Source organism: Loxodonta africana, chromosome 2 (genome assembly GCF_030014295.1).
Source record: "Loxodonta africana isolate mLoxAfr1 chromosome 2, mLoxAfr1.hap2, whole genome shotgun sequence".
Classification (NCBI taxonomy): Eukaryota; Metazoa; Chordata; class Mammalia; order Proboscidea; family Elephantidae; genus Loxodonta; species Loxodonta africana.
In genome coordinates, this window is record NC_087343.1 from 117,985,278 (window position 1) to 118,007,522 (window position 22,245).

At 38.1% G+C, this 22,245-nt stretch overlaps 1 protein-coding gene across 6 annotated transcripts in view; it reads left to right on the top strand.

Moving 5' to 3' along the window:
* The window catches only part of FER (FER tyrosine kinase), a 470,096-nt gene that overhangs the window by 438,165 nt on the left and 9,686 nt on the right, over positions 1 to 22,245 (top strand). For all 6 annotated transcript variants that reach the window (XM_023547996.2, XM_003405006.4, XM_023548002.2 and 3 more), the window contains one exon: positions 20,216 to 20,370. In XM_023547996.2, the coding sequence (XP_023403764.1) occupies positions 20,216 to 20,370 (155 nt within the window). The remainder of the gene's footprint in view (positions 1 to 20,215; positions 20,371 to 22,245) is intronic.

Below are 22,245 nucleotides of genomic sequence, written 5' to 3' on the forward strand. Positions count from 1 at the left end.
GGCAATCCAGGAACAAAGCCCATTACTGATCATTTCAGCAAAATATAAAGTCACTGGCATCTCTTGCACAGAGAAGTTTATCCTACAAAGAGCTAACCATTGCATCATCTACAGGTCCTTCAATATCTAAATCTAGGTGCATTCCATCATAACTACAGTATTAGCTGAACATTTTGTGAACTGTAAAAATTGAAATGATCCTAAGGCTCATTATGGCACTTCGTGTATGACAAATTATGCAGTTGCCCTGCGCCTTTATGTGCCTTTTGTATCTTAACTTAGGTCCCAATATGAGTATGTACATAACATTGTAAGAGTATAAACTATACAAAAATGGTTATGGAGGGATTGTTATGTATCTTTGTACAAAATAGAAAAATCAAATAGAAAATAAGAATGTAAAAGAGAAGATAGACAATTGAATAAAAAAATAAAACATATTTTAGTCCTCTCAATATATTCTATATTCCATGGGCTCAGCACTGAGTCATGGGCTCCATTCAATTAAATTTAAATGGGAAATAAATCAAGTCCCAAGAACAAAATGGCAGAAAGATTGAAGAGTATAAGTTTTGTCAAGATAAACTTAACAGTATTTCAAAGAATTCAAAAGAACACCCAGCACTGTGGAATACTGAAAGAACATGGGCTTTGGAGTAAGAGAGATTCCTTAGTTAGCCACTTAGCAGCTATGTGATCTTGGGCAAGGTATTTAATCTCTGAGCACCAGTTTCTTTATCTATACAATAGAGAAATCTACCCTGCAGATTTTTAAAAGTAGGGATAACAGGTAAAGCTTCTGGTATCGCAGCTGGCACATAGGTGCTCAATAAAATCATTACTATTATTCTTACAGGGTTGGAAAGTATGTTTTCTTGGTAGTACCAAAAAAAAAAAAAAAACCCAAACGAACTGCAGTCTAGTTGGTTCTGACTCATAGAGACCTCATACAGTCTCGAAGTCTGTAAATTTCCACAGACGCAGACTGAGACATGTTTTGCTCTTGGAGCTGCTGGAGGTTTCGAACTGCCGACCTTTCAATTACCAATCGATCACTTTAACCACTACATCACCAGGGCTAGCCCACAGTTACTCAGCAGAGGCAAACTAAAGGATGCCTGCATTGTGATAGTTTGGTCCCGAGGTAAGTGGAACGGTTGGCCACGTGGAGCAGCATGGCATTCTTGTGACTCACTTACCCAGTTTCATTTATATTCGTTAGCTGCCAACACTCACTGTTGCACTGGCAACCTAGAAAATTCTTCACCAGGACTATCTAGCACCACTGTGCGGTACCCAGTTGATTCATCTGGTCAGTTAGAGAAAGACAATGCCTTTAACCTAGAGTATACCAAATGTTAAGAGTTGAAAGGACCATGCCCTAGCTACCAGCCAGTAAACCACAGACCTCTGGTTTCAACAAATTATTGCAAGTGTTCCAAACGTACACGGAGCATCATCTGAGACAGAGTAATGTCCTGTACATATCTATGTTCAGCATGATTTTACTGTTACGATTAATGAATGACAAATTCGTTTCAAAACATTGCTGAATTCTTAGTAACTTTTCATCGTGTATTTCCCTATTATCCATTATGAAACATACAACTGTCATATCAGGTTGGATATAGTGCTGAGGAAACACAAAATTATTTGATATCATACAGGACCCATTATGCTTATAAAAGTCAAGAACTGCTATTCTCATTTCTATGGTTCTGGGAAATGATAGGTCGTGCATATGCTTACATAGTCTGTTAGGAGAAACACTGGGCCTAGAACTTGAGTCTCCTGATCCGTAGTCCAGATCCATAATACAGTGGAGGTGTTTGTATCATTGCATCCAGACAAATTTGTGAAATGCATTTGATGTACAGATTTTATTGTGTATGAAGTTGATATTGACGGAAACTAACCAGTAAAAAAAAAAAATTTGCTGTTGAGTCAATTTCGACTCATGAAGACCATGTGTGTTAGAACAAAACCGTGCTTCTTAGAATTTTCAATGGCTAATTTTTCTGAGGCATCTCTTAGTGGACTCAAACCTCCAACTTTTTGGCTAGCAGCTGAGCGTGTTAACCATTTACACTACCCAGGGACTCCTGACAGAGAATAAAAAAAAGAGACTAGGTTACATGAAAAACATTTAAAATAACACTTGGCACATTTAAAGAAGTCCATAAATACTATTATCATAAGGAGTGGTTTTCTCGCTGTTTTCGTCTGTTGCTCAGAGTAACTTATTGCATCCAAATGTAACATGTTTTTATTATGAAAAAAAATATAACAAACATTTGCCATTTCAACATCTTTTACACGTACAAGTCAATGACATTAATTATGTTTAGCATGTTATGCAACCATCCCCGTTATCCGTTTCTAAATTTTTCCATCACCCGCAGCAGAAAACCAGTACCCCTTAAACAATGACTTTCCCTTTCATTCTCCCTCCTGCCCCTTCTAGTCTCTCTACATATTCCTATTTTAGATATTTCATATAATGAGATCATACAATATTTGTCCTTTTGTGACTCACTTATTTCACTCAATATAATGTTTTCAAGGCTCATCCATGTTATAGTAGGTACAAGTGTAACATTTTAAATTATAGCATTTGTCACTCAGGTAAGTGGCTTCCATTTTTACTTCTCATATTGTCAGAATGACAGGAGCTGGATATTTTAAAGATCCCCCTTCCAGAAGACTTTTAGGAGTATAGGCTCCTGCCATCATCAGTACTGAGGCCAGCTTTGAAGCCAGGTCCTTGCAGTGCATTTTATTGCAACCTGGAACTGCTATTGACCTTTAATGTGAATGCTTACAGCAAAGCTCAGTTTTCTTTTTGAATTATCTCAAGAATTTAGTTTATTTCTGTGAACTGAAGAGATTTAAACATTTACTTTTCATCAATGTGTTTTTAACTTGTCCCTCCATGTTCCTCTGCATTGGATTCTTTATTTTTAAGAGGTTTAGCATTAGATCAATATTTATTAAAAATCTGCCCAGAGATAATCTCTAGAGCTTTGGTATCTCATTTCACAGTGTGGCCCACAGGTGATAGAGAACAGAAACCACTGAGTGAGAGAGATTTATATCTGACTATGCAAATAAATAGCATACACATTTCATAAAACTGTAAACTATCCAGATTAATCACAGTAGTTAAATACAAAGACAGGTCTCCTGAGGTTTTTTGAGGCAAATTTAATTCTGAAGTTAAGTGTTACCACTGTGTGTTTGGTTCTGATTTTTCTTTTCAGTATCCATGTTAAGTATAAGTTCACTTTCTTTAGCCAACTATCTAGGAACTTTATTTCTAAAGTAAATAAAAGAATATGTTGGGGTTTGCACTTGCACATGTCCATTTAGAATTCTCTTTGAGGGGTTACCCACAGAAAGGAGTTGAAGGAGCGAAAAGGAGTAAGCACTTCTCTATGTGCAGAGCATGTCCATTTTAAGTAACGGCAGGTGACTTACAGTAACTTACATAAATGGTTCTCATTCAGGGGGATGTGTCAGACAGAGACTTGGTTGTTTCACGTGCCATCCATCTGTTGAGCAGCAGCTTCACTGGGACAAATCACCAAAGGCTTTTTTTTTTTCCCCTCTGGAGAACACAGCTCAGTGTAGCATTACTTCAATATAATAGACTCAGTGGTTGAGGCATCCAGATCTCCCCAGGTGGTGTTCCTCTGCTGTTGAGAATGAGGTGACTCTGTTTACAATAAATATACTAGAGCTAGATAAAATTTTTGGAAGTTATATTAGCATTGTTTCCCCCACTGAATGTCCCTCATACCCTTAAAATATTCACGCAGTGCCCAAATTGACTTTCCCCACAAAAGCCCACCTTATACATTACCCAGACTTGCTTTCCCCAGCCAGTACCCTGTACTAGTCAATTTTCTCTTTCCCCTTCTTTTTTCCATTATCAGGACATACCTGCCCTGACATTCCATTCTCTTAGAACTTTCAATGACACCTTTTCAAATCTCTGTTCAAATAATTTATGCCCAAATGTGAGTAGGTGGTGATATGTGCCTCCTTCTCCACAAAGTAACACATTTACATTTTTGCAGTGACTTTAAGTATATGAGGAGACTCAAATACTGAGGCTTCTAAGCGCCCTGGCAGGCAGCAGGAGAGCTCTTTCAGGAACAATGAGTCCTTTGGCTCTCACCATATATACCCATCAGGTGTTGGACCAACCAGAGGGGGAAAAAAATGATGCTGTCAACCCTCACTCCCCACCAGGCCCGCTACTGTACTCACAGAGGCAGCACTTTTGTTTCCAACCTACCAGAAGTCTGTGCAACTGGAACAGCTTTTCAAAGGAAGAGAAAAGGCAGTTTAATAATAAGACTAATTTTCACAGTTTTGCAGCTAGGGCTTCCTTCTTTTAGAAATAAATGGCCCATTAATAATGGGCACAGAATTTCTGCAGGGGAAAGGCATGTGGTGGTGAAGGAGGTGTGAAAGGGAGACAGGAGGTGAGGAACAGAATGGTGAATGGAAAATTGGGAGTCAAACGAAGGGTGTGCTGAAATGAGAGATGTAGAGAGGTTTTCATATTTACATCACTTTAGTCAAAGGAAAGATAAGGTAGACTGTGAAGTGAGAAAGAGCAACATCTGAATTGCAGGAGAATCTGGTTGGTCATGTCTTTTTTGCCAAACTCTGATCCTATCACTTGCAGCTGAATAGTGGCCAGTATGTAATGGTCCCCAAGGTGTCAGCTCTATTGCCAAAGACTCCCCACCTTGCCCAACCACAGCTTCCTGGCATGCCCTGTGATACAATTTACAATTCCACTTCTAGTATTGTGTGCAGACGTTTTAAACAAGAAACAAGCAATCCTATTCCCCTTCCATCAGAACATTTATGTATATCGTTTTAAAGACGTAAGGAAAATTTAACTCCTTCAGAAAATGGATTTTTCATATGCTTATTGTACAGGCCATTTTTGTTTTTGTTGTTGTTAAGAATGCTTAAAGTTCACTTCCTTTCTACTTAACGGTAACCAATTTGGGCTCTTCTGTTGTTTAAAATCCAAAAATTGTAGCCATTGACCGTGGATCAAGAGGTGCATAGTTTGATTATATTCCCAAAGAGAATTTCTGGAAATATTGAGAGGCATCATGGCAAGTGTCTGAAATTCCAGACTCTAGGTCCGGACTTTGATCTTCATGAAGATCAAAGACTACAGCCTTTAGTATGGATTACACTTCAACATAAAGAAAAACAGAATCCTCACAACTGGGCCAATAAGCAAAAGGGGAAAATATTGAAGTTGTCAAAGATTTTCTTTTACTTGGATCCACAATAAACCCCCATGGAAGCAGCAGTCAAGAAATCAAAAGACACGTTGTATTGGGCAACTCTTCTGCAAAAGACCTCTTTAAAATGTTAAAAAGCAAAGATGTCACGTTGAGGATTAAGGTGTGCCTGACCTAAACCATAGTATTTTTAATAGCCTCATATGCATGTGAAACTGAACAATGAATAAGGAAGACTGAAAAGGAATTGATGCCTTCAAATTATGGTGTTGGCGAAGAATACTGGACGTAACATGGACTGCCAGAGGAACAAACAGATCTGTTTGGGAAGAAGTACAGCCAGAATGCTCCTTAGAAGTGAGCATAGCAAGACTTCATATGACGTATTTTGGACATATTATCAGGAGGGACCAGTCCCTGGAGAAGGACATCATCCTTGGTAAAGCAGAGGATAAGGGAAAAAGAGGAACCTCAATGACACAGCAGCTGCAACAATGTGCAAAAATATAGCAACTATTGTAAGGATGGCACAGGATCTGGCAGTGTTTTATTCTGTTGTACACAGGGTCACTGTGCATGGGATCTGACTCCACAGCTCCTAACAACAACAGAAGGGCTGGACTGCTGTGTTTCAGCTCTTGCGTTGCCCCACTTAACTTGTTGTCTGTCCGACCTTGGGCAAGTCACTTAAGTCTCTGAGTCTCAGTTTCATTGCCTATAAAAATGGAGATCATAATTACAGTAATTAGGAGAATTTAGGAACATATGACAAGTGCTTAGAATAGTGCCTGACATAAAAAACCAGCCTGACACATAGCACTATATAAGTTGTTGCTGTTAAAACTAAATTAAATGACCTTTGTAGTCATAGAAAGAGAAATTATCAAATAGTTTATTCCAATTAGGAGAAAAAAAAAAATGCTGTGATTCTCCAACATATACCTTCTAGGGCTAAAATTCAAGTTTTGCTGTGTTAAGTGTGCAGTTTTATATCTCTCTGTAGCTAACATTTATTGCAAGCCTACTATTTTCCAGTTACAGTGCTAAGCGATTTACGTATTATTTAATCTTCACAACAACCTTATGAGGTGGGTACTATTATTATCGCTATTTTACAGGTAAGAAAACTGAGGTACATAAGTAAATTTCTAAAGATTCAAGTGCTAGTAAATGATAATATAATACTTCAGAATTAGTGCTTTTAACCACTGCTGTATAATGCACCCAAAATATGCTTGCAACCACCTACCAAAATACAGATGATTTGGGCAGTAATAAAGCTGATTGCTCTCCTCTATATATAAGAACTTAGTAAGGCAAAGGAAGTCTACTTATTTATTTCCTAACCCCTGGGTTGTAGGTTTAAAAAAAAAAGGTTTTATGCCATGTTTTAATCAGAATAAGGAAGCCTTAGGACTTTAAATAGGCTTTTTCCTCCTAATTGCTAATAGTTATTTTTGGTTCAGTATTATCCAGACGCAGTGGGAATCTTTTTTACACCAAAAAAATTTTCCTGAGTCCTTTTCTATGTGAGGGATAAATCCTGACTTTGTGGAATCCTAGCTGCAAGTAGTAAATGATGTTTGGAGTAAAGCAGCATGGTGAAGGAGAACGCTGGCTCGGCCTCATGGTTATTCTGGTTTCCCAGAGTGTTTGCTGTGAGTCAACATCACCACAGAGCAGGATGCCCACTGTTGTGCTTTCCTGATGGTGGAAGAAAATTTGCTCCTCTCCATTGCCTGCTGGTGTTGAATTTCCTACAACTGTTCTCTGTTCTCATTTTACCCTTAATTAGCCTGTCTCATATTATGTATGACTTGTAAGACACCTCTGGTACACACTCAGAAGTTTGACTTTGAATCTTCAAATAAGATTTCTCAGCAGACATAAATGGAACATTTCCATATCTTTTTGGCTGTCAGCATTTGCTGTTACATTCCTCTGCATGTGGTGAGATGCAGCTATTTCTGATACCTCCTGTGAATGACAACCCAAGCCTGGTATGAGAGTTCCCATCTCTGAATTCCTATAGGATTTACGATCTATAAATAACAGGCTCACATTGGCTTGTTCTCCAGCAGTTTCATGTGTGAAGAGGCAGGGAGCACTATTGTGTTTCCTAGAGTGTCTGACTGAGGCCTGGATAATAGCTGAATACAGAAAGAAGTGGGGAAAAGAAGGGAGGGCAATGTATGTCTGCCTTATCTCCCAATTTAGATTGTCATCTTCTCAGCCCAGAGACCATATCTTCTTTCCTATCTCCTTTAATACTTAGAATATTAGCCAAATAGAAAGTACACAGTGCATGCTTATTGCCTGATGGCCCACGGTTTTACTGAAATTCATAGATTGTGCCAAAAAGATTCCATTTCTGTTCATTTGAACTTAATGCAGCCCAAACAAAGTTTCCTAGAAATGTTATTGAAATTTTATTTACCTTGAGTTGAAAAATAAAAAAAAATCACTAAATTAATTTCTGGTTGGTCCTCATAGAACTGTATCATCATTTCAGAGGACAAACCTATAAGTTGGTGGTACAATGAAGACGGTTATAACAACAGAAGTATACAGAGTCCTGAAGCATAAGTCTTGTTTTGGGGAAAGTACTAAATATGAAATCATGTAAATGACTAAAATGCTGCAGTGAATAAAATCTTATTCTGACCCAGAAGGATGGCATTTGCCCCTGAGGAGTAGTCCGCTGACCCATGGACTAGGGCTGACAGGTACATGGTGTGGCAGCTCCTCTGGATTGGGGAGGACTGGCTGAGTCAGGAAGAATCTGCAAAACAAATGAACTGAGGTCACCAACAAAAGCTTTCCTTCCTTCCCTTGAATGGCACCAGAATTCACTTGCCTCCCTTTGCACTAGAGTCCTCTACTTCTTACTGATTTTGTAATCTTGGGTAGGTTGCAAGCCTCTCTATGCTTCCATTTCCTCATCTATACAATGGGGGTGGCTCTGCTTACTTTCCCAGGTTGTTAGAAAGTCACCTAAGTAAACTATAAACCATGCCACATAGCACAGCCATCCACAGCTATTAGTCCCCTCCTACCTTCTAAAGACACCATCAGAAGCTTATCCTCAACACCTAGGAGCTTCCTTACCATCTTCTCTGTCCAGCATGCTCCTTACAAACAAAGATGGCAAGACACAAGACTTCTGCTCGCTTACTTTGGACATGTCATCAGGAAAGACCAATCTCTAGAAAAGGACATCAAATTTGGTAAAGTCAGCAAAAATAAGGAAAATCTTCAATGAGATGGACTGACACAATAGCTGCAACAATGAACTCAACAATCAGCATGAAGATGGCACAGGACCGGGCAACGTTTTTTTGTGTTATACATACATAAGGTCTCCACGAGTTGGAGCTGACTCGATGGCACCTAACAACAGCAAATGCCTAGGATTCTGCCTTGTTCAATTGCCAGTTGAGAGAATGTTTCCCAGTTCCCTGACCATCTCTGTTAGGGGAAAGGGCTGACTGTTGTATGCTTCAGGGAAAAGTACTTGGGTGGTTCTCCCACAGAGATCCCCGGTATTAAATGTACTTCACTTTGTGAGCTAAATATTTAAATACAGAAGAAAAGGATACCAATATTTTAACTTTGGAAATGTATCATTTTAAACAAATCGGTGTGCCCTGTTTGTTTTTTTAATATAAATGAATATTTGTATGTAATTGAATTATTTTAGAAATAATGGTACATAGGTAATAAAAAAAAATTGAGCTCTTACTGATGGTAGGCTATGTATATATGAGCTCCTTCAATCTTCACAGGAACTCTGTGACGTAGGTACTATTGTTAGTTGTTGTTAGCTGCCATCTAGTTGGTTCCAACTCATAGTGACCCTGTATACAACAGAATGAAATGCTTCCGGGTCCTGCCCTATCCACACAACCATTGCTATGTTTGAACCCATCCTTGCAACCATTATGTCAGTATATCCTGTTGAGGGTCTTCCTATTTTTCACTGATGCTCTATTTTACCAAGCACGATGTCTTTCTCCAGGGACTGGCCCATCCTGATAACAGGGCCAAAGTACATAACCCAAAGTCTTGCCATCCTTGCTTCTAAAGATCATTCTAGTTGTACCTCTACCAAGACAGATTTATTCATTCTTCTGGCACTCTATGTTATAGTCACTATTCTTCCACAACACCATAAATTAAATGCATCAATTCTTCTTTGGTCTTATTCATTGTTAAGCTTTTGCATGCATATGAGGTGAATCAGAATACCATGGCATGGGTCAGGTGCATCTTAGTCCTTAAAGTGACATCTTTGCTTTTTTAACACTTTAAAGAGGTCTTTTGCAGCAGATTTGCCCAGGGCACTACATCATTTCATTTCTTGATTGCTGCTTCATGGGGGCTTATTGTGGATCCAAGTAAAATGAAATCCTTGACAACTTCAGTATTTTCTCTGTTTATAATGATGTTGCTTATTGGTCCAGTTGTGAAGACTTTTATTTTCTCTACATTGAGTTGTAATCCATACTGAAGTCTGTAGTGTTGGATTTTCATCAGTGAGTGCTTCAAGTCCTCTTCACTTTCACCAAGCAAGGTTGTGTCATCCGCATATCTCAGCTTGTTAACTAGTCTTCCTCCAATCCTGCTGCCACATTCTTCTTCATATAGTCTAGCTTCTCGGATTATTTCTTCAGTATACAGATTGAATAAGTATGCTAAAAAGATACAACCCTGATGCACACCTTTCCTAATTTTAAAACAGGCAGTATCCCCTTGTTCTGTTCAAATGACTACCTCTTGGTCTGTGTACAGTTTTCGCATGAACACAATTAAGTGTTCTGGAATTCCCATTCTTCACAATATTATCCATAATTTGTTGTGATCAACACAGTCAAATGCATTTACATAGTCGATAAAACTCAGGTAAACATCTTTCTGGTATTCTCTGCGTTCAGCCAAGATCCATCTAACATTAGCAATGATATCCCTCATTCCACATTGTCTTCTGAATCCAGCTTGAATTTCTGTAGTTTACTGACTATGTACTGCTGCAACTGTTTTTGAATGATCTTCAGTAAAATTTTACCTATGTGTGATATTAATGATATTGTTCAATCATTCCTCCATTCTGTTGGATCACGTTTCTTTGGAATGGACACAAATATGGATCTCTTCCAGTTGGTTGGCCAGGTTGCTGTCTTCCAAGTTTCTGGCATAGGCAAGCTTTCAGCATTACATCTGTTTGCTGAACCATCTCAGTTAGTATTCTGTCAATTCCTGGAGCCTTGTTTTTCGCCAATACCTTCAGTGCAGCTTGAGCTTCTTCCTTCAGAACCATCAGTTTGTGGTCGTATACTACTTCCTGAAATGGCTGAACATCAACCAGTTCTTTTTGGTGCAATGACTCTGTGTATTCCTTTCGTATTCTTTTGATGCTTTCTGCATCTTCCAGTATTTTACCCATAGAATCCTTCAGTATTACAACTGGAGGCTTGAATTTTTTCTTCAGTTTTTTCAGCTTGAGATGTGCTGAGTATGTTCTTCCCTTTTGGTTTTCTCTCTCCAGATCTTTGCACATTTCATTATATTTTACTTTGTCTTCTGGACCTGCCCTTTGAAATCTGTCCGGATCTTTTACTTTATCATTTCTTCCATTCACTTTAGCTACTGTACACTCAAGATCAAGTTTCAGAGTCTCTTCCAACATCTATTTTGGTCTTTTCTTTCTTCTCTGTCTTTTTAATGACCTTTTGCTTTCTCCATGTGTGATATCCTTGATATCATCCCACAACTCATCTGGTTTTTGGTCATTACTTTTCAGTGCATCAAATCTATTCTTGAGATGGTCTCTAAATTCAAGTGGGATATATTCCAGGTCGTACTTTGGCTCTCATGGACATGTTTTAATTTTCTTTAGCTTCAGCTTGAACTTGCGTATGAGTAGTTGATGGTCTGTTCCACAGTCAGCCCCTGGCCTTGTACTGACTGATAATATTAAGCTTCTTTGTCATCTCTTTCCACAGATGTAGTAGATTTCATTCCTATGTATTCCATCTAGTGAGGTCCACATATAAAGTCACCATTTATGTTGTTGAAAAAAAGGATTTCCAATGAATGGATCATTGGTCTTGCAAAATTCTATCATGGGTTCTCTTCGTCATTTTCATCACCAAGGCTGTATTTTCCAACAATGATCCTTCTTCTTTCTTTCCAACTTTTGCATTCCGATCATCAGTAATTATCAATGCATCTCAACTGCATGACTGATCAATTTCAGACTGCAGAAGTTGGTAAAATTTTTCAATGTCTTCATCTTTGGCATTAGTGGTTGGTGGGTAAATTTGGTAATAGTCATATTAACTGGTCTTCCTTGTCGGTGTATGGATATTTTCCTATCACTAATAGCATTGTACTTCAGGATAGATCTTGAAATGTTCTTTTTGATGATGGATGCCACACCATTCCTCTTCAATTTGTCATTCCAAGCATAGTAGACCATGTGATTGTTTGACTCAGAATGACCAATGCCAGTCCATTTCAGCTCATTAGTGCCTAGGATATTGATCTTCAAGCATTCCATTTCACTTTTTACAACTTCAGTTTTCCTAGATTCATACTCCATATATCCCATGTCCCAATTAGTAATGGATGTTTGCATCTGTTTCTTCTCATTTTGAGTCATGCCAACAACAGCACTCATCTGCCATTTTGCTGTACTGTGGTGGCTTGTGTGTTGCTGTGATGCTGGAAGCTATGCCACCAGTATTTCAAATACCAGCAGGATTGCATGGTGGACAGATTTCAGCAGAACTTCCAGTCTAAGACAGACTAGGAAGAAAGAGGAAGAAGGAGGTACTATTAGCATTCCCATTTTACAGATGAAGTGACTGATACATAGAAAGGTTATGTAATTTGCTGAAGGTAATGCTCATGAGCATAGAAGCTGTACTTTGTTTTCATAACTTCATTGCAGTGTAATTGAAGTACAATAAACTGCACCTAGGAAGCCCTGGTGGAACACTGGTTAAGCTCTTGGCTGATAGCCAAAAGGTTGGCAGTTTGAACCCACCAGTCACTGCACAGGAGAAAGATGTGGCAGTGTGTTTCAATAAAGATTTACAGCTTTGGAAGTCCTATAAGGTAGTTTGCCTCTGTCCTACAGGGTCACTATGAGTCAAAATCAACTAGATAGCAATGGGTTTGATTTAAACTGTCCATCTTTAAAGGGTACAATGTAATCAATCTGACATATGTATATACCCATAAAACTATCACCAGAATCAAGATAATACCCTTAAAAGTTTACTTGTGTCCCTTTGTAATTAATCCTTTTCTCCTTCCCCATCATCAGGCAATCACTGATCTGATTTATGTCACTATAGATTAATTTTTATTTTCTAGAATTTTATATAAATTATACACTGTATACTAATTGGAAAGAGGGCTGGCTTCTTTTATTCATCATAATGATTTGGAGAGTCATCCATGTTATTGAGTATATGGTAGTTCCATGTTATTCCCAAGTAGCATTTCATTCTATGGATATCCCATTATTTGTTTATCCTTTCATCTGTTGATGGACATTTAGATTTGAATTGTTTCTAGTTTTCATCTATTACACATAAAGCTGCTATGAATATTTGCATGCAAGTCTTTGTGTAGACATATATATTTATGTTTCTCTTGGATAGAACCCTATAAGCAGAACAGCAGGGTTGTGTGGTAGGTCTATGTTTAACTCCTTAAGTAACTGCCAACTTATTTTCCAAAGCCATTGTGTAATTTTACATTTCCACTAGGAATGTATGAAAGTTCTAGTTGCTCGATGTCCTCATCAAGACTTGGAATAGTTAGGTTTTATGGATAATATTACAAAGAGTGGAAATTCCAGCACATTTAATTATGCTCATGCAAAACCTATACATAGACAAAGTGGGAGTCATTAGAACAGAAGAGGGGATACTGTGTGGTTTAAAATCAGGAAAGGTATGCAGCAAGGTTGTATCTTTTCATCATACTTATTCAATCTGTATGCTGAGCAAATAATCCGAAAATCTGGACTGTATGAAGAATGCAGCATCAGGATTGGTGGAAGACTCATTAACAACCTACAATATGCAGATGACACAACCTTGCTTGCAGAAAGTGAAGAGAACTTGAAGCACTTACTATTGGAGATCAAAGACTACAGACTGCAGTATGGATTACACCTCAATGTAAAGAAAACAAAAATCTGTACAACTGGACCAATAAGCAACATCATGATAAATGAAGAAAATATTGAAGTTGTCAAGGATTTCATTTTACTTGGATCCACAATCAATGCCCATGGAAGGAGCAGAGAAGAAATCAAATGACATATTGCATTGGGCAAATCAGCTGCAAAAGACCTCTTTAAAGTGTTGAAAAGCAAAGATGTCACTTTGAGGACTAAGGTGCGCCTGACCCAAGCCATGATATTTTCAGTCGCCTCATATAGATGCAAAAGCTGGACAATGAATAAGGAAGACCAAAGAAGAATTGATGCCTTTGAATTATGGTGTTGGCAAAAAATATTGAGTATACCATGGCTTGCCAGAAGAACAAACAAGTCTGTCTTGGAAGAAGTACAGCCAAAATGCTCCTTGGAAGCGAGGCTGGCAAGACTTCGTCTCGCATACTTTGGACATATTATCAGGAGGCACCAGTCCCTGGAAAAGGACACCATGCTTGGTAAAAGAGAGGGTCAGCAAAAAAGAGGAGGAACCTCAATGAGATTAATTGACACAGTGGCTGCAACAATGGGTTCAAACATAGCAACGCTTGTGAGGATGGCTCAGGATAGGGCAGTGTTTCATTCTATTGTACACAGGGATGCTATGAGTCAAAATCGACTAATGGCACCTAACAACAACATGTAGAGGTACCTCATAGGGTTTTAATTTGCATTTCCCTGATAAATAATAATGTTGAGCATCTTTTCATGTATGTATTTTCCTTCCATATATCTTCTTTTGTCAAGTTTCTGTTCACATCTTTTGCTGATTTTCTCACTGGATTGTTAATCATCTATTAGTAAATTGCAGGTCATCTTTATCTTCTTTATATATTCTGCATAGAAGTCCTTTGTCTGATATATGTGTTGTGAATATTGTCTTTGACTTACTTTTTGTTTCTCAGCCTTGTGTTTTGAAGAGCTGAGTTTTGAATTTTAATGAAGTCCAATTTATCAATTTTTTTTTCTTTTATACTTTGTGCTTTTTGTGTTCTAAGAAATGTTTGCCTACCACAAGATTGCAAAGATTTTCTCCTATATCTTATTTCAGAAGTTTTATGGTTTTGGGTTTTACATTTTAGGTACATGATCAATTTCTAATTAATTTTTGTATATGCTGCAGGATATGGATCAAGGTTAATTTATAAGTAGATATAGCTATTTTTTTTTTTTTTTTATAAAAGCCAAAAAACCAAACCTGTTGCTGTCAAGTCGATCCCAACTCATAGCGACCCTATAGGACAGAGTAGGACTACCCCCATAGAGTTTCCAAGGAATACCTGGTGGATTCAAACTGCTGACGTTTTGGTTATCAGCCATAGCTTTTAACCATTATGCCACCAGGGCTATAGCTATAGATACAGATCTTTAGATAAGCAATTATCTCAGCATCATTTGTGGAAAAACCTTCCCCTTCATTAAATTGCTTTGTCCCTTTGTTGAAAATCAATTGACCATATGTATGTGGATCTATTTCTGGACCCTCTATTCTGTTTTTGGAGTTATGTATTTATCTTTTCACCAGTACTAATCCTTATTGCTTACTACTTCTATCCTGAAGTACAACTCTGTCAGTGATAAGAAAATATCCATACGCCTACAAGGAAGACCAGTTAATGCAACTGTTATTCAAATTTACGCACTAAACATTAAGGCCAAAGACGAAGAAAGTGAAGTTTTTATCAGCTTCTGCAGTCTGGAGTTGAACGAACATGCAATCAGGATGCATTGGTAATGACTGATGATTGGAATGGAAAGTTGGAAACGAAGAGGGATTGGTATTTGAAAAATATGGCCTTGGTGATAGAAACAATGCCGGAGATCGAATGATAGAATTTTGCAAGACCAACGACTTCTTCATTGCAAATACCTTTTTTCACCAACATAAACGGCGACTATACACATTAGATCTCGCCAGATGGAACACACAGGAATCAAATTGACAACATTTGTGGAAAGAGACGATGGAAAAGCTCAATATCATCAATCAGAACAAGGCCAGGGGCTGACTGTGGAACAGACGATCAATTGCGCATATACAAGTTCAAGCTGAAACTGAAGAAAATTAGGATAAGTTGACGAGAGCCAAAGTACAACCTTGAGTATGTCTCACCTGAATTTAGAGACACTCTTAAGATTTTTTTTTTTTTCCTTAAGATTTGACGCGTTGAACACTAATGACCAAAGACCAGACGAGTTGTGGAATGACATCAAGGATGTCATCCATGAAGAAAGCAAGAGGTCATTGAAAAGACAGGAAAGAAAGAAAAGACCAAGATGGATGTCAGAGGAGACTCCGAAACTTGCTCTCGAATGTCAAGCAGCTAAAGCAAAAGGAAGAAATGACGAAGTAAAAGAACTTAACAGAAGATTTCAAAGGGTGGCTCCAGAAGACAGAGTAAAGTATTATAATGACACGTGCAAAAAGCTGGAGATAGAAAACCAAAAGGGAAGAACGCGCTTGGCATTTCTCAAGCTGAAAGAACTGAAGAAAAAATTCAAGCCTCGAGTTGCAATAGTGAAGGATTCTGTGGGGAAAATATTATACGACACAGTAAGCATCAAAAGAGGATGGAAGGAATACACAGAGGCATTATACCAAAAAGAATTAAATGATGTTCAACCATTTCAAGAGGTAGCATATGATCAGGAACCAATGATAATGAAGGAAGACATCTAAGCTGCACTGAAGGCACTGGCAAAAAACAATGCTCCAGGAATTGAAAGCATATCAATTGAGATGTTTCAGCACACGGATGCAGCCCTGGAAGTGCTCACTTGTCTATGCCAAGAAATATGGAAGACAGTTTCCTGGCCAACCGACTGGAAGAGATCCATATTTATGCCTATTCCCAAGAAAGATGATACAGCCAAACGTGGAAATTATAGAACAATATCATTAATATCACATGCAAGCAAAATTTTGCTGAAGATCATTCAAAAGCAGCTGCAGCAGTATATTGACAGGGAACTGCCAGAAATTCAGGCCAGATTCAGAAGAGCACACGGAACCAGGGATATCATTGCTGATGTCAGAAGGATCCTGGCTAAAAGCAGAGAATACCAGAAAGATGTTTACCTGTGTTTTATTGACTATGCAAAGGCATTCAACTGTGTGGATCATAACAAATTATGGATAACATTTGGAAGAATGGCAATTCCGGAACACTTAATCGTGCTTATGAGGAACCTGTACATAGATCAAGAGGCAGATGTTCAGATAGAACAAAGGGATACTGAGTCAGGAAAGGTTTGCATCAGGGTTGTATCCTTTCACCATACCTATTCAATCTGTATGCTGAGCAAATAATCCAAGAAGCTGGACTATATGAAGAAGAACAGGGCATCATGATTGGAGGAAGACTTATTAACAACCTGCGTTATGCAGATGACACAACCTTGCTTGCTGAAAGTGAAGAGGGCTTGAAGCACTTACTGATAAAGATCAAAGACCACAGCCTTCAGTATGGATTACACCTGAACATAAAGTAAACAAAAATCCTCACAACTGGACCAATAACCAGCATCATGATAAACAGAGAAAAGATTGAAGTTGTCAAGGATTTCATTTTACTTGGATCCACAGTCAACGCCCATGGAAGCAGCAGTCAAGAAATCAAAAGACGCATTGCTTCAGGCAAATCAGCTGCAAGAGACCTCTTTAAAGTGTTGAAAAGCAAAGATGTCACCCTGAGGACTAAGGTGCACCTGACCCCAGCCATAGTATTTCCAATTGCATCATATACTTGTTAAAGCTAGACAATGAATAAGGAAGACCAAAGAAGAATTGATGCCTTTGAATTGTGGTGTTGGCGAAGAATATTGCATATACCATGGACTGCCAGAAGATGAACAAATCTGTCTTGGAAGAAGTACGACCAGAATGCTTCTTACAAGCAAGGACGGCAAGACCGCATCTTACATCCCTTGGACATGTTGTCATGAGGGATCAGGAGGGACATCATGCTTGGTGAAGTAGAGGGTGAGCGGAAAAGAGGAAGACCTCAACGAGATGGATTGACACAGTGGCTTCAACAGTGGGCTCAAGCATAATGATTGTAAGGTTCTATTGTGTTTTGTTCTATTGTGCATAGGGTCACTAGGAGTCAGAATCGACTTGATGGCACCTAACAATAACAACAACCCGTACTGGTAACTTTAACTTTATATTAAGATTTGAGACCAGGCTGGGTAAGTCCTTCAACTTTGTACTTCTTTATTGAAATTGCTTTGATTATTGTAGAAACTTTTCATTTCCATATACATTTCAGAATCAGCTTGTCTAGTTCTACAAAGACATCTAGAATTTTTATTGGGATTGCATTAAATCAATAGATCAATTTGGAAAGAAGTAACATCTTAACAATATTGAGTGTACCTCTTCATACGCATAGAATATCTTTTTATTTATGTATGTATTTATTATTTTTTCTCACCCAAGTTTTGAAGTTCTAAGTGTAGAAGACTTGGATAGTTTTCTTATTTCATTTCTAAGTATTTTGTTCTATTGGTGCTACCCTAAATGGTATTTATCTTATTTTTTAATTGTTTGCCACTACCATATAAGAATATAATTTTTGCGTATTAACCTTTTATATTGCAACCTTGCTAAATTCATTTATTCTTGTTTTCATTATGTAAATTTTTTAAGGTTTTCTATGCAGAAAAAATCATAGGTAGATAGGTACAGTTTTAAACTCTCTTGCTTATATCTCATTAGCCATAACTTAAGGTTATGGTTCATGCTGTTTTGTGTTCTAAGAAACCTTTGCCTACTATACCTAACTCTGGGGAGTCTACAATTTGTAGCTTGTTTTTAGCTGGATGGCAGTATATTCAGCTCAAGATCAAGAATCTTTTACTAAAGAAGAGAATAAAATAATATAGCATCTAGCTGTCTCTGCCACACACCCTGAATCTCTTCCTCCCCCGGTATTCCCCATTTCAATGTCAACTCCATTCTTCCAGTTGCTTAGGCTAGAGATCTGGGGATCATCCTTTACTGTCTTTCCCTCCCACTCCACATCTAGCCCTCCAGCAAATCCTATTGATTCTACCTTCAAAATGTATTCTAAATCTGGTTAAAAAAAAACAAACCCATTGCTGTAGAGTCGATTCTGACTCATAGTGACCTATAGGACAGAACTGCCCACTAGGGTTTCCAAGGCTGTGATTTTTATGAAAGCAGACTGCCAAGTCTTTCTTCCCTGGAGGGGCTGGTGGGCTCAAACTGCCGCCCTTTAGGTTGGCAGCCAAGCACTTTAACCACTGTTCCTCCGCCAGGGCTCCTTCTGAATCTACTTTTCACCAATTCCACCACTCTTAGTGTAGCTTATTATTACCCCTTCTTGACTTCTGAAAAAGTCTCCTAACTGGTCTCTCTGGTTCTACCAATCCATTCTTCACATAGTAGCCATATGATCCTTCAAAAACATAAGTCAGATGATGTCACTCCTGTGTGCAGAACTCTGTTAACTCCAGTCTTCTCTGAATAAAATCCAAAGAGCTTAATGTGGCCTAAAAGTTCCTACTTCATTGGTCTTGGCTAACTCTAGTAAATCTGCTATTATCTCTCTCACTCATTCTACTGCGGCTATATTGGCTCCTTCATGTTCCTTGAATATGCTAAGAATATACCCACTTCAGAGCCTTTTTATCTACTATTCCCTACCTGGAATCCTTTTCTCCCAGATATTTCCCTGGCCTGCTCCCTAACTTCCTTCAGGTCTTTGATCAAACATCACATTATCAAAGAGGCCTTCCCTAAAAGCTCTATCTAAACTAGGATTCCCTCTTTTAAATCTCTTTCCCTTTATACTGCCTTTTATTTTTTTCTTCTTAATGGTTAGCACACTTATTACACTATATTGTTGTGTGTATATATACACATGTACATATATAAATATATATGAATTTGTTTATTGAGTATCCCCCCCCCACCCCCGGTAGAATTAGAATACAGCTTGTCACATTTGGGGGCAAAAAGAAGCCCAGTATGGCTAGAACATAGTAAATGATGGGGAGAGTGGAACAAGATATGAAGTGGAAAAGAGAAGCAGGAGCCAGATGGTCTTTAGGGTTTTGCCTGTCCCAGAAGCAGTAGAAAAAGAATTGCCAACTTCTCTGGCACCACAGCCCTTCCCCAACCTTTGGGAAGCTCTGGGGCTACACTATCAAAAACAATTGCTACTAGCCACATATGGCTATTTAAATTTAAGTTAATACAGCATAAACAAAATTTAGTTTCTCAGCACCCTAACCATATTGCAAGTGTTCAGTAGCCGCATATGTGGCTAATGGCTACCTTATTGGACAGCACAGATAGAGGACATTCCTTTATCACAGAAAGTTCTGCTGAAGAGTGCTGCTCTAAGAAAGACAGAGAAACAGGAAATGGTGCCAAGTATGCACAGCCTCTTCTCTATGATCTTCTCTTTTAATCTTACAGTCAATATTTTACTATTTAAATGGAAATATATGCTGCCTAGAAGACTTGCATGTGGCCTGTTCCATATGCAAATGTTCTCGTGGATAGTTTTTACCAATGACAGCAAAGATGGGAAAAAAAAGAAGAACTGGTAAATCACAGGCATTCATAACCTTATTACAAATACACTGCAAATGTAAAAATGCAAAGTGTGGAAGTCATAAACATGAAAACGGCTTTCAATTTAATAGGTGTTTTCTATGTCGTATTGTAACCTAGGGACCTTGCTGCAAGAAACTGCCTGGTAGGTGAAAATAATCTTCTGAAAATCAGTGACTTTGGAATGTCTCGTCAAGAGGATGGTGGAGTGTATTCATCTTCTGGCTTAAAGCAGATTCCCATTAAATGGACAGCACCGGAAGCTCTTAATTACGGTATGGATAGACTCTGTTTCTCCTTTTGGTGGTAAAAATGAGCTGTGTCAGCATGAAAAATGATCAAGGAAAGTTACAGGGGTAGAACAGAGCCCAATTTAGAATGATCTGAGGATCAACACAAATGAGTGTAACTGTTCATGTATTGGAACTTACACATGAGCAGAAAATTCATTGAAATTTTTTATCAGGTTTCTGTATGTAAGAGTGCTAGATTAAAAAGGTAGATAAGGATTTTAAGGTGTAACTAATCATCTGAGAGAGAAATATTTTTTCCTTTTTACCAAAAAAAAAAAAGATTATTTTTATTTTAATAGTCAGATTATACACAGAGTAAAACCATGGCTTCGGCTCTGGATTGTTTCTTTTGCATAGCTTATAATTGGTCTGTGAACCTCATCTAATATTTGGCTCCTAAACTACTGATTCGATCAGTGCTTTAGAGTTTTTCTCTCTGACAATTGACTTAGTATCTCAGCATCTCAGTCTCTGGAACTTGTATAAATCTTGTGAAGAGGGAGATAGGAGTTAAATTTTAAAACAACAGGGATTTTTTTGCACTTGATTTTTATGTGTCATTGTAACTGGAAATAAATACAGCATTATCTGTGGGCGGGGTGAAATGGACCATATCAAGATGGATAACAGCTCAGGAATTTTAAAAAGACCAGATTGTACTTTCGGTGAAGTTAGAAATTACATTTTCATTAAGGGTAGGAGCATATGAGCCCATGGATTGGTGAACTGATGTAGTATGTTTTGAATAAAACTATAAAATGATGCTCTGTTGATTTAAAACCAAAAATTACTTCATCATGAAAATGAACTTTTGAGGCATTTCTAAAGTTAAAGGCAGATAAAGATTTTGAATGTAATTAGTTCAGTAGTTACTTAGGGCCAATCCAGACACCAGAATCTATTTTGTAAGGATTCTATACACCAGAAACATCATGAAATATATGTGTCGGTAGTTGTCATCATGAGAATTGACTAAGCTACTGTAGTTGATAACAATGAAGTATTTGAACCGAGACTGTACAGATACTAATACTCATCCTTAGTTTGCCTTCCCATGTGCCAGCAAGAGAGCATTTTGTGAGCCTTCAAGTGAGCACAAACCAATCCCACTATTCCTCAGAATCTACAGCCAGTAGGCGTCCTGCTATTTTCCATAGAGAATCTTCTTAGGGATGGTTGCGATTACTCTGTGGCTATATTGCTTAAGGAATAATCACAGGTCAAAAGGTAGAATCAGAACACTTTGTATTTACACAGAGGTTTTCTTCATATGACCCAAAACATTTATAAACCCCTTCTTGTTTATTCTTCAAGCGTCCCTGTAAGGGAGCTCTAGCAGGACTTGGGAGGCCCTATAGGCTTACCATTAAAATCCAACTCTCTAGACTTTGTTCTTAACGATGTTTGCCAGATCCTCTACATTATGTTGTCTTTAAAAATCGTCTTACAATTAAGCAATTACCCCAAGTGCAGTTCTACCTCTCACTCACAGTATACTTTAGCTGAATTGCAAGTCTACTAAAGTATTTAAAAATCTAATTTCTAATTCTAGATGCCTCTAACATCTAGACGTAAAACATTTTAAATAATAAGGACTAGTATCAAGGTCTTTGATTGACAATGTAGGACAGTTTTTTAGCGATCTTTAATATTAACTTTGTAAAATGCAGAGCAACCTAAATGACAAAGACACTGAGATTTTAGTAGTAGATGAGGAAGAGGTCGTAGTCTGAAGTACTTATTACCCAGTCTGTTGAGGGAGTTCCTGAAAAGGTCTGCAGATCTCATGGAAAAATTATACCTTGAGAAGCTGTTTTAGTTCTCACAGGCCATAATTACTGAAGATTAGCTCTAAAT